Source organism: Microcaecilia unicolor, chromosome 1 (assembly GCF_901765095.1).
Source record: "Microcaecilia unicolor chromosome 1, aMicUni1.1, whole genome shotgun sequence".
NCBI classification, from domain to species: Eukaryota; Metazoa; Chordata; class Amphibia; order Gymnophiona; family Siphonopidae; genus Microcaecilia; species Microcaecilia unicolor.
This window is the reverse complement of record NC_044031.1, coordinates 256,340,199-256,352,856: the sequence shown is the minus strand read 5'-3', so window position 1 is coordinate 256,352,856 and position 12,658 is coordinate 256,340,199. Positions and strand designations below refer to the sequence as shown.

The following is a 12,658-nucleotide window of genomic DNA, read 5'->3' as shown; positions in this document are numbered from 1 at the left end:
CAAAACGGTGAGAATTCTTTCTTTATTTATTTATTTATTGCATTTGTATCCCACATTTTCCCACCTTTATGCAGGCTCAATGTGGCTTACAATACATCATGAGTTGTGGAAATCTGTCTGAAAAATACATTTAGTATAGCAAAAGGATCTAAGGGCAAGGTGATAATAATAAAACATGATAATATCTTAGCAAGTAATAGAGTAAGACAGTTCTGGTTCCATGTGGAAGAGTTCACATGTGTTAATCATTGTGGTATGTTCTGTCAAAGAGGTGGGTCTTCAGTAGTTTGCGAAAGTTAGTCAGTTCATAGACCGTTTTTAAGTTGCGTGGTAATGCATTCCAGAATTGTGTGCTCAAGTAGGAAAAGGTTGACGCATGTATTAGTTTGTATTTTAGACCTTTGCAATTAGGGAAGTGAAGATTAAGGAATGTGCGAGATGATTTTTTAGCATTCCTGGGTGGTAGGTCTATCAGATCTGTCATGTAGGCTTGAGCGTCACCGTGGATGATTTTATGAACTAGAGTGCATATTTTGAACGTGATGCGTTCTTTGAGTGGGAGCCAATGTAACTTTTCTCGTAGGGGTTTGGCGCTTTCATATTTTGTTTTACCGAATATGAGTCTAGCTGCAGTGTTCTCGGCTGTCTGAAGTTTCTTGATTATATACTCTTTGCAGCCAGCATAGAGTGCGTTGCAGTAGTCTAGATGACTGAGAACCATTGATTGTACCAGGCCGCGAAAAACGGTCCTTGGGAAGTAAGGTCTTACTCTTTTTAATTTCCGCATTGAGTAGAACATCTTTTTGGTTGTGTTTTTCGCGTGACTCTCGAGTGTTAGGTGTCGATCAATAGTAACTCCAAGAATTTTTAGGGTGTCCGAAATTGGGAGGTTCAGTTTTGGTGTGTTAATGGTGGTGAATTTGTTCATGTTGTGTTGAGATGTGAATATTAGGCATTGGGTTTTTTCTGCGTTGAGTTTCAACTGAAATGCATCCGCCCATGATTGCATGATATGTAGACTTTGGTTGATGTCATTTGAAATTTCGTTTAGATCTTGTTTGAATGGGATGTAGATCGTTACGTCGTCTGCGTATCTGTATGGGTTAAGGTTTTGATTTGATAGTAGTTTGGCCAACGGTATCATCATTAAATTGTATAAGGTCGGTGAGAGGGGGGATCCCTATGGAACTCCACATTCAGGTGTCCATGTGGCTGATGTGATCGAGTTAGATATCACTTGATATGAGCGTGTGGTTAGGAACCCCTTGAACCAGTTAAGAACGTTACCTCCTATTCCGAAGTACTCGAGGATGTGTAGTAGAATTCCATGATCGACCATATCGAAGGCGCTAGACATGTCAAATTGCAGAAGTAGTATGTTCTTGCCAGTGGCTATCGTTTGTTTGAATTTAGTCATGAGAGTTACTAGTACTATTTCAGTACTGTGGTTAGATCGGATTCCTGATTGGGAGTCGTGTAGTATTGAGAATTTGTTTAGTTTGTGAGTTGTTTGGTCACCATCCCTTCCGTTAGTTTGGTTATTAGGGGGATGGATGCTACTGGTCTATAGTTGGATAATTCGCTAGCACTTTTCTTTGTGTCTTTGGGTATGGGGGTGAATAGGATATTCCTTTTTCCTTCGGGAAGAGTTCATTTTGTAGCATAAAGTTCAAGTGATTCGTTAGGTCTGTTATAAATTGTTGAGGGGCAGTTGCCATAAGGTTGTTTGGACATATGTCTAATTTGCAATGAGATTTGGCAAATCTTTTGAGTGTTTCGGAGATGAGATCTTCCGTTAATATCTCAAAGTTGGTCCAGGTTCTGTCTGCTGGGTATACATGTATATATGTCTGAGGTCTTTTTCTCCTGCTAAGAGAGTTATTTTTGATGTATTGAGGTCCATCTTTAATTCCTCAGTTCACTTCTTTGGAAGTATTTGAAGTAGTGGGACATTGTGACTTGCCTAAGTGGTAGGATTGAACCAAGGTCTGTCTTTTCAATCCATTTAGTCTAAACTGTATACCAACTTCAGTCAATGATCACAGCTTTTCATCTCTTCTCATATTGTGATTTTTTTTTTTTTTTTTTGAAAACAATATGAACACAAAATAGGAGATGCTCTATAAAAGTTGGGCCCATTCAGCTCATGGGGTGGGGTGTCCCTCCCTCCCAGTTCATGCAAGTCAAATATTTGTCATCCGTGCCAACAATAGCTATGTTACAGATGATATTATTAGACATGTATAGGCTAATAAGTCAAGTGTGATCTGCCCATAACTTGCCATAAGAATAATGATCAGAACCCCATTGTCTCAGCAACTACTGTTGGAAAACACTTGTGTTCCACCTTTGTTCTCAGGTCTTAATTTCTATAGCAGATGTCCTTTCAGTTTTGTTAAAGGTTTTTTTCTAATGTTTCACATATTAATGGTAATGCTGTCCTCTGTATAGCACATAACAAATACAGTCCTTTGCAAAAGTATCCATACCCATAAAATTCAAAATGTATTAAAGTAGGAGGGTTTTTTTTTTACTCAGATATGCAACATACTGTTTACTTTCAATATAAAAAATAATTGAAAAAATATATAGTAACTAAGCACTGTTGGAAAACCAGATAAAGAAGAAATTTTAGATTCCTTACTGATATTTAAAATTATTTGGCAGATGTGTATGTTCTGAGCCTACAAATCCCAGTAATGAGACTCTGAAGATGTGGATGAAGTCTAATAAAACAGTGGATGACATTCCATGGGGTAATTTGACAGTGTCTGTAAGTATTCATATGCATCTTTCTATGTAGCTTGTAATGCCACAGTTTAGGTAGAGAACATTATTTCCCTTTGAAACATTGCTCTTTATGTGGAAAGATTATGCTTCAAGAAGATTTCAGCTATGCATGCACTAGATGGTGAGTCTTAGAGTGCTGCTGTCAGAAATAAGTGCTTGTTCTTGTGGTGTGGTTTGATTTTTAAATGTTTCCAATATTTTTCACAAAATAGAAGTAGGACCAAATTAGACTGTTGAAGATTGTTAGCTAAAAATTGCCTTATTAGTAAATGATAGTGTGCATGAAGGGATTTCTGTAGTAAGAAGTATATTATTGTATGCTCATTCTAGTTTCACCATAGAGGTCATGTTTGTTCTAGCTTGTGAGTTGGTACTAAATTAAGTTTTTGGATTTATGTTGGTTTGAAGGTTTTAAATTTAGGAAGCACATTTTACCTGATCTAGAAAGCATGCATTGGTTGCCTCTGGAATCTTGTGTTTATTTAAAGCCCTGACCCTAGATTTTTAAGGTATGGAAAGGATTTAGACTACAATACCTGAGAGAGAAACTGAGATTCTGTATTTGGTCATTCTGAAATCCAGTAAACTGTCAAATACCAAAAATCACTTTCCCTTGTTTGTGGAATAAGCTATCCCAGGGAATCATTCGCAAGGATGTTATGACGTGGTTTTGACAAATTTTCTTAAGATATAGGAGCCAGACTTGGAGCAACGGGAATTATTTATGCATATTTATAAATCGTTGATCGTTTATTCAGAACTTTCTAAATTACCTTAATTGGCATGCAGGATTAGGCGATACACAATCTAATTTTTTTTCAAATGATTCTTTATTGAATTTTGTATGTAGACATTACAAAAGAGAAAATTTATATGTAAACAATAAAGTAACAGTAACCAAAACAAATAAAGGAAATACAGACTACTGCAAATGCTTCTATACAAAAAAGTGCTAACAATCAGGTCTATAAATTTGTTAGTGGGTTAGTAGAGGTTTTCAGTATAACAGTCATATATAACATTTAAATTTCTCCGAGGACAAGCAGGCTGCTTGTTCTCACTGATGGGTGACGTCCACGGCAGCCCCTCCAATCGGAACACTTTACTAGCAAAGGCCTTTGCTAGTCCCCGCGCGCTCATGCGCATCGCGCATGCGCGGCTGTCTTCCCGCCCGAACCGGCTCGTGTTCGTCAGTCTTCTTTTGTCCGCGCTCGGTACGGTCGTGTTTTCGCCGTGTCGTGCCCCGCAAAGTCGACCTCGCGCGTTCTTCGTGTTGTTTTCAAAAAAAAAAAAAAATCCATTCTGTGTGTGGAAAGAGACTCTTTAGTCTCCGGCGTCGGTGCCGCGTGCGGTGCCGGCTGCCGTCGCCTCCCAGGAAGGCTCCCCGACTACGTCAGTGGAGGGAGCTTCGCCGATGCGGGCGAGGGAGTCTACCTCTCGACGCCCCCATCGTGGACGTGGCTCCACGGAGTCGAGTCGGGCGAGGTTGCAGACACAGGTCCGTGAACTGTGTCTGACACCGAGGGTGAGGCCTCGTGGGAAGAGGAAGAAGACCCCAGATATTTCTCTGACGAGGAGTCTGAAGGTCTTCCTTCCGATCCCACTCCCTCTCCTGAGAGGCAGCTTTCTCCTCCCGAGAGTCTGTCTTTTGCTTCCTTTGTCCGGGAGATGTCTACAGCCATCCCCTTCCCGGTGGTTGTGGAGGACGAGCCCAGGGCTGAAATGTTTGAGCTCCTGGACTATCCTTCTCCACCTAAGGAAGCGTCCACAGTACCCATGCATCATGTCCTCAAAAAGACATTGCTGGCGAACTGGACCAAGCCTCTAACTACTAATCCCCACATTCCCAAGAAGATGGAGTCCCAGTACCGGATCCATGGAGACCCAGAGCTGATGCGCACTCAGTTGCCTCATGACTCTGGAATTGTGGATTTGGCCCTAAAGAAGGCTAAGAGTTCTAGGGAGCATGCTTCGGCGCCCCCGGGCAAGGACTCTAGAACCTTAGACTCCTTTGGGAAGAAGGCCTACCATTCTTCTATGCTCGTGGCCAAAATTCAGTCCTACCAGCTCTACACGAGCATACACATGCGGAACAATGTGCGGCAGTTGGCGGGCTTGGTGGATGCGCTCCCCCCTGAGCAAGCCAAGCCTTTTCAGGAGGTGGTCAGGCAGCTGAAGGCGTGCAGAAAATTCCTGGCCAGAGGGGTGTATGACACCTTTGATGTTGCGTCCAGGGCCGCTGCTCAAGGTGTGGTGATGCGCAGACTCTCATGGCTGCGTGCCTCCGACCTGGAGAATAGAATCCAGCAGCGGATTGCGGACTCGCCTTGCCGTGCGGATAATATTTTTGGAGAGAAGGTCGAACAGGTGGTAGAGCAGCTCCACCAGCGGGACACCGCATTCGACAAGTTCTCCCGCCGGCAGCCTTCAGCATCTACCTCTACTGGTAGAAGATTTTTCGGGGGAAGGAAGACTGTTCCCTACTCTTCTGGCAAGCGTAGGTACAATCCTCTTTCTCGACAGCCTGCGGCCCAGGCTAAGCCCCAGCGCGCTCGCTCTCGTCAGCAGCGTGCGCCTCAGCAAGGCCCCTCGGCTCCCCAGCAAAAGCAAGGGACGAGCTTTTGACTGGCTCCAGCAGAGCATAGCCGACATCCAAGTGTCAGTGCCGGGCGACCTGCCAGTCGGAGGGAGGTTGAAAGCTTTTCACCAAAGGTGACCTCTCATAACCTCCGATCAGTGGGTTCTCCAAATAGTCCGGCAAGGATACACCCTCAATTTGGCCTCAAAACCTCCAAATTGTCCACCGGGAGCTCAATCTTACAGCTTCCAACATAAGCAGGTACTTACAGAGGAACTCTCCGCCCTTCTCAGCGCCAATGCGGTCGAGCCCATGCCATCCGGGCAAGAAGGGCTGGGATTCTATTCCAGGTACTTCCTTGTGGAAAAGAAAACAGGGGGGATGCGTCCCATCCTAGACCTAAGGGCCCTGAACAAATATCTGGTCAAAGAAAAGTTCAGGATGCTTTCCCTGGGCACCCTTCTTCCCATGATTCAGGAAAACGATTGGCTATGCTCTCTGGACTTAAAGGATGCCTACACACACATCCCGATACTGCCAGCTCACAGGCAGTATCTGCGATTTCAGCTGGGCACACGTCACTTCCAGTACTGTGTGCTACCCTTTGGGCTCGCCTCTGCGCCCAGGGTGTTCACAAAGTGCTTGGCTGTAGTAGCAGCGGCACTTCGCAGGCTGGGGGTGCACGTGTTCCCATATCTCGACGATTGGCTGGTGAAGAACACATCCGAGGCAGGAGCCCTGCAGTCCATGCAGATGACTATTCGCCTCCTGGAGCTACTGGGGTTTGTGATAAATTATCCAAAGTCCCATCTTCTCCCAGTGCAGAAACTCGAATTCATAGGAGCTCTGCTGGATTCTCGGACGGCTCGCGCCTACCTCGTCTCGTGGGTGCGAGCGTCACAGCAGATCACAGCTCGGCAGATGTTGAGATTGCTGGGCCACATGGCCTCCACAGTACATGTGACTCCCATGGCCCGCCTTCACATGAGATCTGCTCAATGGACCCTAGCTTCCCAGTGGTTTCAGGCTGCTGGGGATCTAGAAGATGTGATCCACCTGTCCACGAGTTTTCTCAAATCCCTGTATTGGTGGACGATTTGGTCCAATTTGACTCTGGGACGTCCTTTCCAAATTCCTCAGCCACAAAAAGTGCTGACCACGGATGCGTCTCTCCTGGGATGGGGAGCTCATGTCGATGGGCTTCACACCCAAGGAAGCTGGTCCCTCCAGGAACGCGATCTGCAGATCAATCTTCTGGAGTTGCGAGCGATCTGGAACGCTTTGAAGGCTTTCAGAGATCGGCTGTCCCACCAAATTATCCAAATTCAGACAGACAACCAGGTTGCCATGTACTGCGTCAACAAGCAGGGGGGCACCGGATCTCGCCCCCTGTGTCAGGAAGCCGTCAGCATGTGGCTCTGGGCTCGCCGTCACGGCGTGGTGCTCCAAGCCACATATCTGGCAGGCGTAAACAACAGTCTGGCCGACAGGTTGAGCAGGATTATGCAACCTCACGAGTGGTCGCTCAATTCCCGTGTGGTGCGCCAGATCTTCCAGGTGTGGGGCACCCCCTTGGTAGATCTCTTCGCATCTCGAGCCAACCACAAAGTCCCTCAGTTCTGTTCCAGGCTTCAGGCCCACGGCAGACTGGCATCGGATGCCTTTCTCCTGGACTGGGGGGAAGTCTGCTGTATGCTTATCCTCCCATACCTCTGGTGGGGAAGACTTTGTTGAAACTCAAGCAAGACCGAGGCACCATGATTCTGATTGCTCCTTTTTGGCCGCGTCAGATCTGGTTCCCTCTTCTTCTGGAGTTGTCCTCCGAAGAACCGTGGAGATTGGAGTCTTTTCCGACCCTCATCACACAGGACGAAGGGGCACTTCTGCATCCCAACCTCCGGTCCCTGGCTCTCACGGCCTGGATGTTGAGAGCGTAGACTTTGCCTCTTTGGGTCTGTCAGAGGGTGTCTCCCGAATCTTGCTTGCTTCCAGGAAAGATTCCACTAAGAGGAGTTACTTCTTTCTATGGAGGAGGTTTGCCGTCTGGTGTGACAGCAAGGCCCTAGATCCTCGCTCTTGTCCTACACAGACCCTGCTTGAATACCTTCTGCACCTGTCTGAGTCTGGTCTCAAGACCAACTCTGTAAGGGTTCACCTTAGTGCAATCAGTGCATACCATTACCGTGTGGAAGGTAAGCCGATCTCAGGACAGCCTTTAGTTCGCTTCATGAGAGGTTTGCTTTTGTCAAAGCCCCCTGTCAAGCCTCCTACAGTGTCATGGGATCTCAATGTCGTTCTCACCCAGCTGATGAAACTTCCTTTTGAGCCACTGAACTCCTGCCATCTGAAGTACTTGACCTGGAAGGTCATTTTCTTGGTGGCAGTTACTTCAGCTCGTAGAGTCAGTGAGCTTCAGGCCCTGGTAACCCAGGCCCCTTACACCAAATTTCATCACAACAGAGTAGTCCTCCGCACTCACCCTAAGTTCTTGCCAAAGGTTGTGTCGGAGTTCCATCTGAACCAGTCAATTGTCTTGCCAACATTCTTTCCCCGTCCTCATTCCTGCCCTGCTGAACGCCAGCTGCACACATTGGACTGCAAGAGAGCATTGGCCTTCTACCTGGAGCGGACACAGCCCAACAGACAGTCCGCCCAATTGTTTGTTTCTTTTGATCCCAATAGGAGGGGAGTGGCTGTGGGGAAACGCACCATATCCAATTGGCTAGCAGATTGCATTTCCTTCACTTACGCCCAGGCTGGGCTGGCTCTTGAGGGTCATGTCACGGCTCATAATGTTAGAGCCATGGCAGCGTCGGTAGCCCACTTGAAGTCAGCCACTATTGAAGAGATCTGCAAAGCTGCGACGTGGTCATCTGTCCACACATTCACATCTCATTACTGCCTGCAGCAGGATACCCGACGCGACAGTCGGTTCGGGCAGTCAGTTCTTCAGAACCTGTTTGGGCTTTAGGATCCAACTCCACCCCCCGAGGGCCCTGTTTGTTCTGTTCCAGGCTGCACTCTCAGTTAGTTGGTAAATTTTTTAGGTCAATCTCAGTTATGTGCTCGCCGTTGCGAGGCCCAATTGACCATGGTTGTTGTTTTGAGTGAGCCTGGGGGCTAGGGATACCCCATCAGTGAGAACAAGCAGCCTACTTGTCCTCGGAGAAAGCGAATGCTACATACCTGTAGAAGGTATTCTCCGAGGACAGCAGGCTGATTGTTCTCACAAACCCGCCCGCCTCCCCTTTGGAGTTGTGTCTTCCCTTGTTTTGTCTTGCTACATACGGGACTGACGAACACGAGCCGGTTCGGGCGGGAAGACGGCCGCGCATGAGCGCGCGGGGACTAGCAAAGGCCTTTGCTAGTAAAGTGTTCCGATTGGAGGGGCTGCCGTGGACGTCACCCATCAGTGAGAACAATCAGCCTGCTGTCCTCGGAGAATACCTTCTACAGGTATGTAGCATTCGCTATTTGCATCCAACAACAATATTTTAGAGATTCTGTCCCAGATAGATACCCAGATAACAAGAGAAAAAGAATGCCAAACATCAGATATGAAAGAAAATCTCATACATGCTGCAGGTCAAGGTTTAATATACCAGATTACAAAACATTCATATTGTGCTCTGTGTGATTTTTACAGCAAGCTGTATATATATCACTGAAGCTGGAAGCTGCAGCCTAAGCCTCTCCTTTATTTCCCACTTGCCCCCAGCAGCTGCAGGTTTTTTAAAATTATTTTTTATTTTTAAGCAAATAAAATAACAATAATATTATTAAAGTATAAAAATGTACTTTAAGGGCATTTCAGTAACATCACAATATATAGTAACATAGTAGATAACGACAGATAAAGTACCTGTAAGGTCCATCCAGACTGCCCTAGAAGATAAACACATTACAAAGGTATGAGATGATACAACGTATAGTATACCTGATCTTGATTTGTTCATGCTATTTTCAGGGCGGAGACTCTAGAAGTCTGCCCGGACTGTCCATGTTCTAAAACTTCTGACGTCATCAAAGCTGTTGAAAAGCTCCATTCCAGCCCATCCAGATCTATAATTTCCACTTTCGTAGCCTAGGTGGCATGCCTGGAGAATGAAAACACAGATTGTTCATTTTTCTTGTGTACTAGAGTCCAATTCCACCACATTTAGATATTAACAGACAAATTGTCCTTCCAATGTGCAGTTATTAATTTCAATGCTACTGTAATGAGAGAGTCAAAGATTTTCCTTATCTGATAAATCAAAGGAGATGGCTGTGGATTTCCATAAAATGTATTTAGGATGTGACCGAGCTTGAAATTGTAGAAGATCTTGAATTTTTAGACCACACATCTGACCAAAGGTTTTTCAGATTTGGACATTTGAAAATAAGATACATTAGTGAGCTGGGTAGCAGATTGATAGGACTAGCATAGGTCAGAGTTGCTAGAGCCAGATAGTTTGCATTTCCTAGGTGTCCACAGGGCCCTGTGGTATTTAAGTCAGTGATGCTGACCGAGAAGCTCTAGGTCCACAAAGCCACTCTGTGGACCATTTTGAATCTGTGATGGAATCACTAGTGTCTAGGATAGTACCGCATAAATATATACCAAGATATTTTGATCTGTGATAATTTGGTTTTAAATTGGAAAGATATTGTATATTAACATTTTCATGTAAGGGTAAACATTCGGTTTTGGAAAACTGATTAAAGAAAAAATATGGGGGATGGAGGGAATGGTGGTGTATATAAGCAAATCATCTGCTTATAATGATAATTTAACAGTGCATTGTCCATAACAATGCCCTTTATATCTGGCAAGGGTTCAGTAGCAAGGTTGAATAATGGGGATAAAGGGCGCCCCTGTCTAATGCCCCTGGATACGTTTTGTTGTTAGTTAAGATACTAGCTTTAGGTCATTAATATAACAGTCAAATCATTTGAATAATTCTAGGGCAGAATCCAAAATGTTGACGCGTGAGAAAGAGATATCTCCATTCAACCCTGTTGAAATGCTTTCTCTGCATCCAGGGAAAGCGCAACAAACTTATCAGAAGCTTGATTAGCAGTGGGAAGGAGACTGCAGAACAAGCGAGCATTAGTAGCCCTATTGGACATAAAGCCGCATTGATCAGGGTGCACAATGGATGGCAGGATCAATGAGTCTGTATGCCAGGACTTTGGCGTAAAATTTGCTGTCTTCAGATTAATCAATGATATTGGTCTGTAGTTGGTGACTAATGTAGGATCTCTTCCTGGATTGGGAAGAACTACAATCTTGGATTCCATGAAAATACCATCTACTAAATTTCCATCTATAATACCTGAATAAAACTATAGTAGTAAATATGGTAATTGTTTAGAAAGTAATTTATAATATTCAGCAGATAAGCCATCAGGGCCTAGTGCTTTATTCAAGGGGAAAGTTTTGATAGCAAATTTGATCTCTGATAAGGAGATAGGGGATTCTGGCTTTTGAATCTTAGTTGGATCAGGGCAAGGAATGGGCAATTTGTTGAGGAAATCCTCATGACTTCATCTGTAGCATTCAATTTAGTCCCATAGAGAGGCATAGAAATCTTGAAATAATTGCATGATTTCCTCATTTTTAGTAGTTATAATTGGATTGGTAGATTTTTGATTGAAGTTATTTTAGTTTGTCTTTCCTAAGATATGTTGCTGAAAGGCGGCCATTTTTTTTTGTTTTCAGTATAATATCTTGGCACCCAGTGTTATTAGTTGGTGAGAAGCTAATTTGCTGAAGATGGAATTATAGACTGACCTAAGTTTACAAAGGGTCTGAAAAGTTCTATACTTGTGTTTGGAGGCATATAATATTTCTAAATTATGAATCTCTGTTTCTAGGGTTGATAAACCAGATTTATTTTCTTTGTGCCACTTGGCAGTAAATCCAGTGATCGTGTCTCTTATGTAGGATTTTAGAGCATCCCACCAGATTGAGATAGGTGTATCAGATTGGGTTATTGAACAAGCAGTAATCTGGTATTTCTTTGGTAACTGTATCCTGAAATCCAGGGTCATTAACCACTTGAAATCTCCATCCTGGTCTGGAGTGTTCTAAACCCAATGAGGAAAAATATAATCTGATATCAGCATGATTTGAAATTGTAGTGGCTAGTATGTCAGCAGAATCTGTCATTGAAACCACATCATTGGAAACAAGAAAATGCTCAATACGGGAGTGAGATTTGTGTGGAATTGAATAAAAGGTATAGTCTTTCATGTTGGGGTGTAACAATCTCCAAATGTTATGTAGTCCAAGAGATTGCATAGCGCTTTCTCCCAAACCTCCCTTCTCCAGCACACATACCCTCACGGCTCTCTCTCAATCACCACCTCAAATCCTTTCCACTGTATGTATCCTCATAGCTTTCTCTTGGTGACACCACCAGTAGATGTCCGTTTGGAGACAGCCCCCATAATTGAATCCCTTCATACATCTCTCCAGCTTTCTCTACTTGCACATATCTCCTCAGCTCCTGTGCACAAGTACACAGACATTTGGTGCTCTCTATCCGTGCCCCTGTGACCCATAGATGCCTAGTTCTGTCCTTTGCCTCCACTCCTATTGCACACACCCAACTCTCTCTGTCTCCCCTTCCCCCTGCATCCCAGCCTGCTGAGTATCACAAGTGGGAGGAAAGTGGCCATACATAGGGCTCTTAAGTAGACAATAGTAAGAGGATTACCATACAGGACTCCAAGATGCAAGATCACCGAACATATAAAGAGGAATCCAATAAAATTTAAATGGAAATATGTTTGATTTTAACAAAATATTTCTAAAAAGCAAGGAAAAGACCTCAAAACGCCCGACCGCTTACTTTCAGTTTTCAGCGGCTTTAACTGGGGGCGTGGTGTTCATCACTGGTCATAAAAACCTTGCTTGGAAAGAATTATTTTAACTTTTAATTTATTTCCAAATAGATTTTAACAATTTTGCTCTTTTTACAAGAAAATTTTTTTTAATATATTGACAATATCAATGCTAACTTCAAATTTTCTTTGGTTCATAAAAACCTTCACTGATTCTCATAAAGTGCTCTAAAGCAGCTTTACAAAGATAAAGTAAAGTTGAGTACTTATCTGTTGCCCGACGGTGGCCCCATCCGTTTCGCTTGTGGGCTTTTTCAAGGGCTGTGCTTCGACAGGGAAAGCATTGAGAGAATTTTTTTCCTCTCTCTTGATCTGACCATAACTTAGTGCTGCTAAGTTATGGTCAGATCATGAGAGAGGTTTATTATATTTTACATATAACTGTATTGTGTTTTTGTG

General features: G+C 44.1%; 1 protein-coding gene across 1 annotated transcript in view; it reads left to right on the top strand.

The window, feature by feature from the left end:
• The window catches only part of SLC4A7 (solute carrier family 4 member 7), a 413,178-nt gene that overhangs the window by 279,764 nt on the left and 120,756 nt on the right, over positions 1–12,658 (top strand). The window contains 1 exon segment of the mRNA XM_030205798.1: positions 2,668–2,773. Coding sequence (XP_030061658.1) covers positions 2,668–2,773 — 106 coding nt within the window.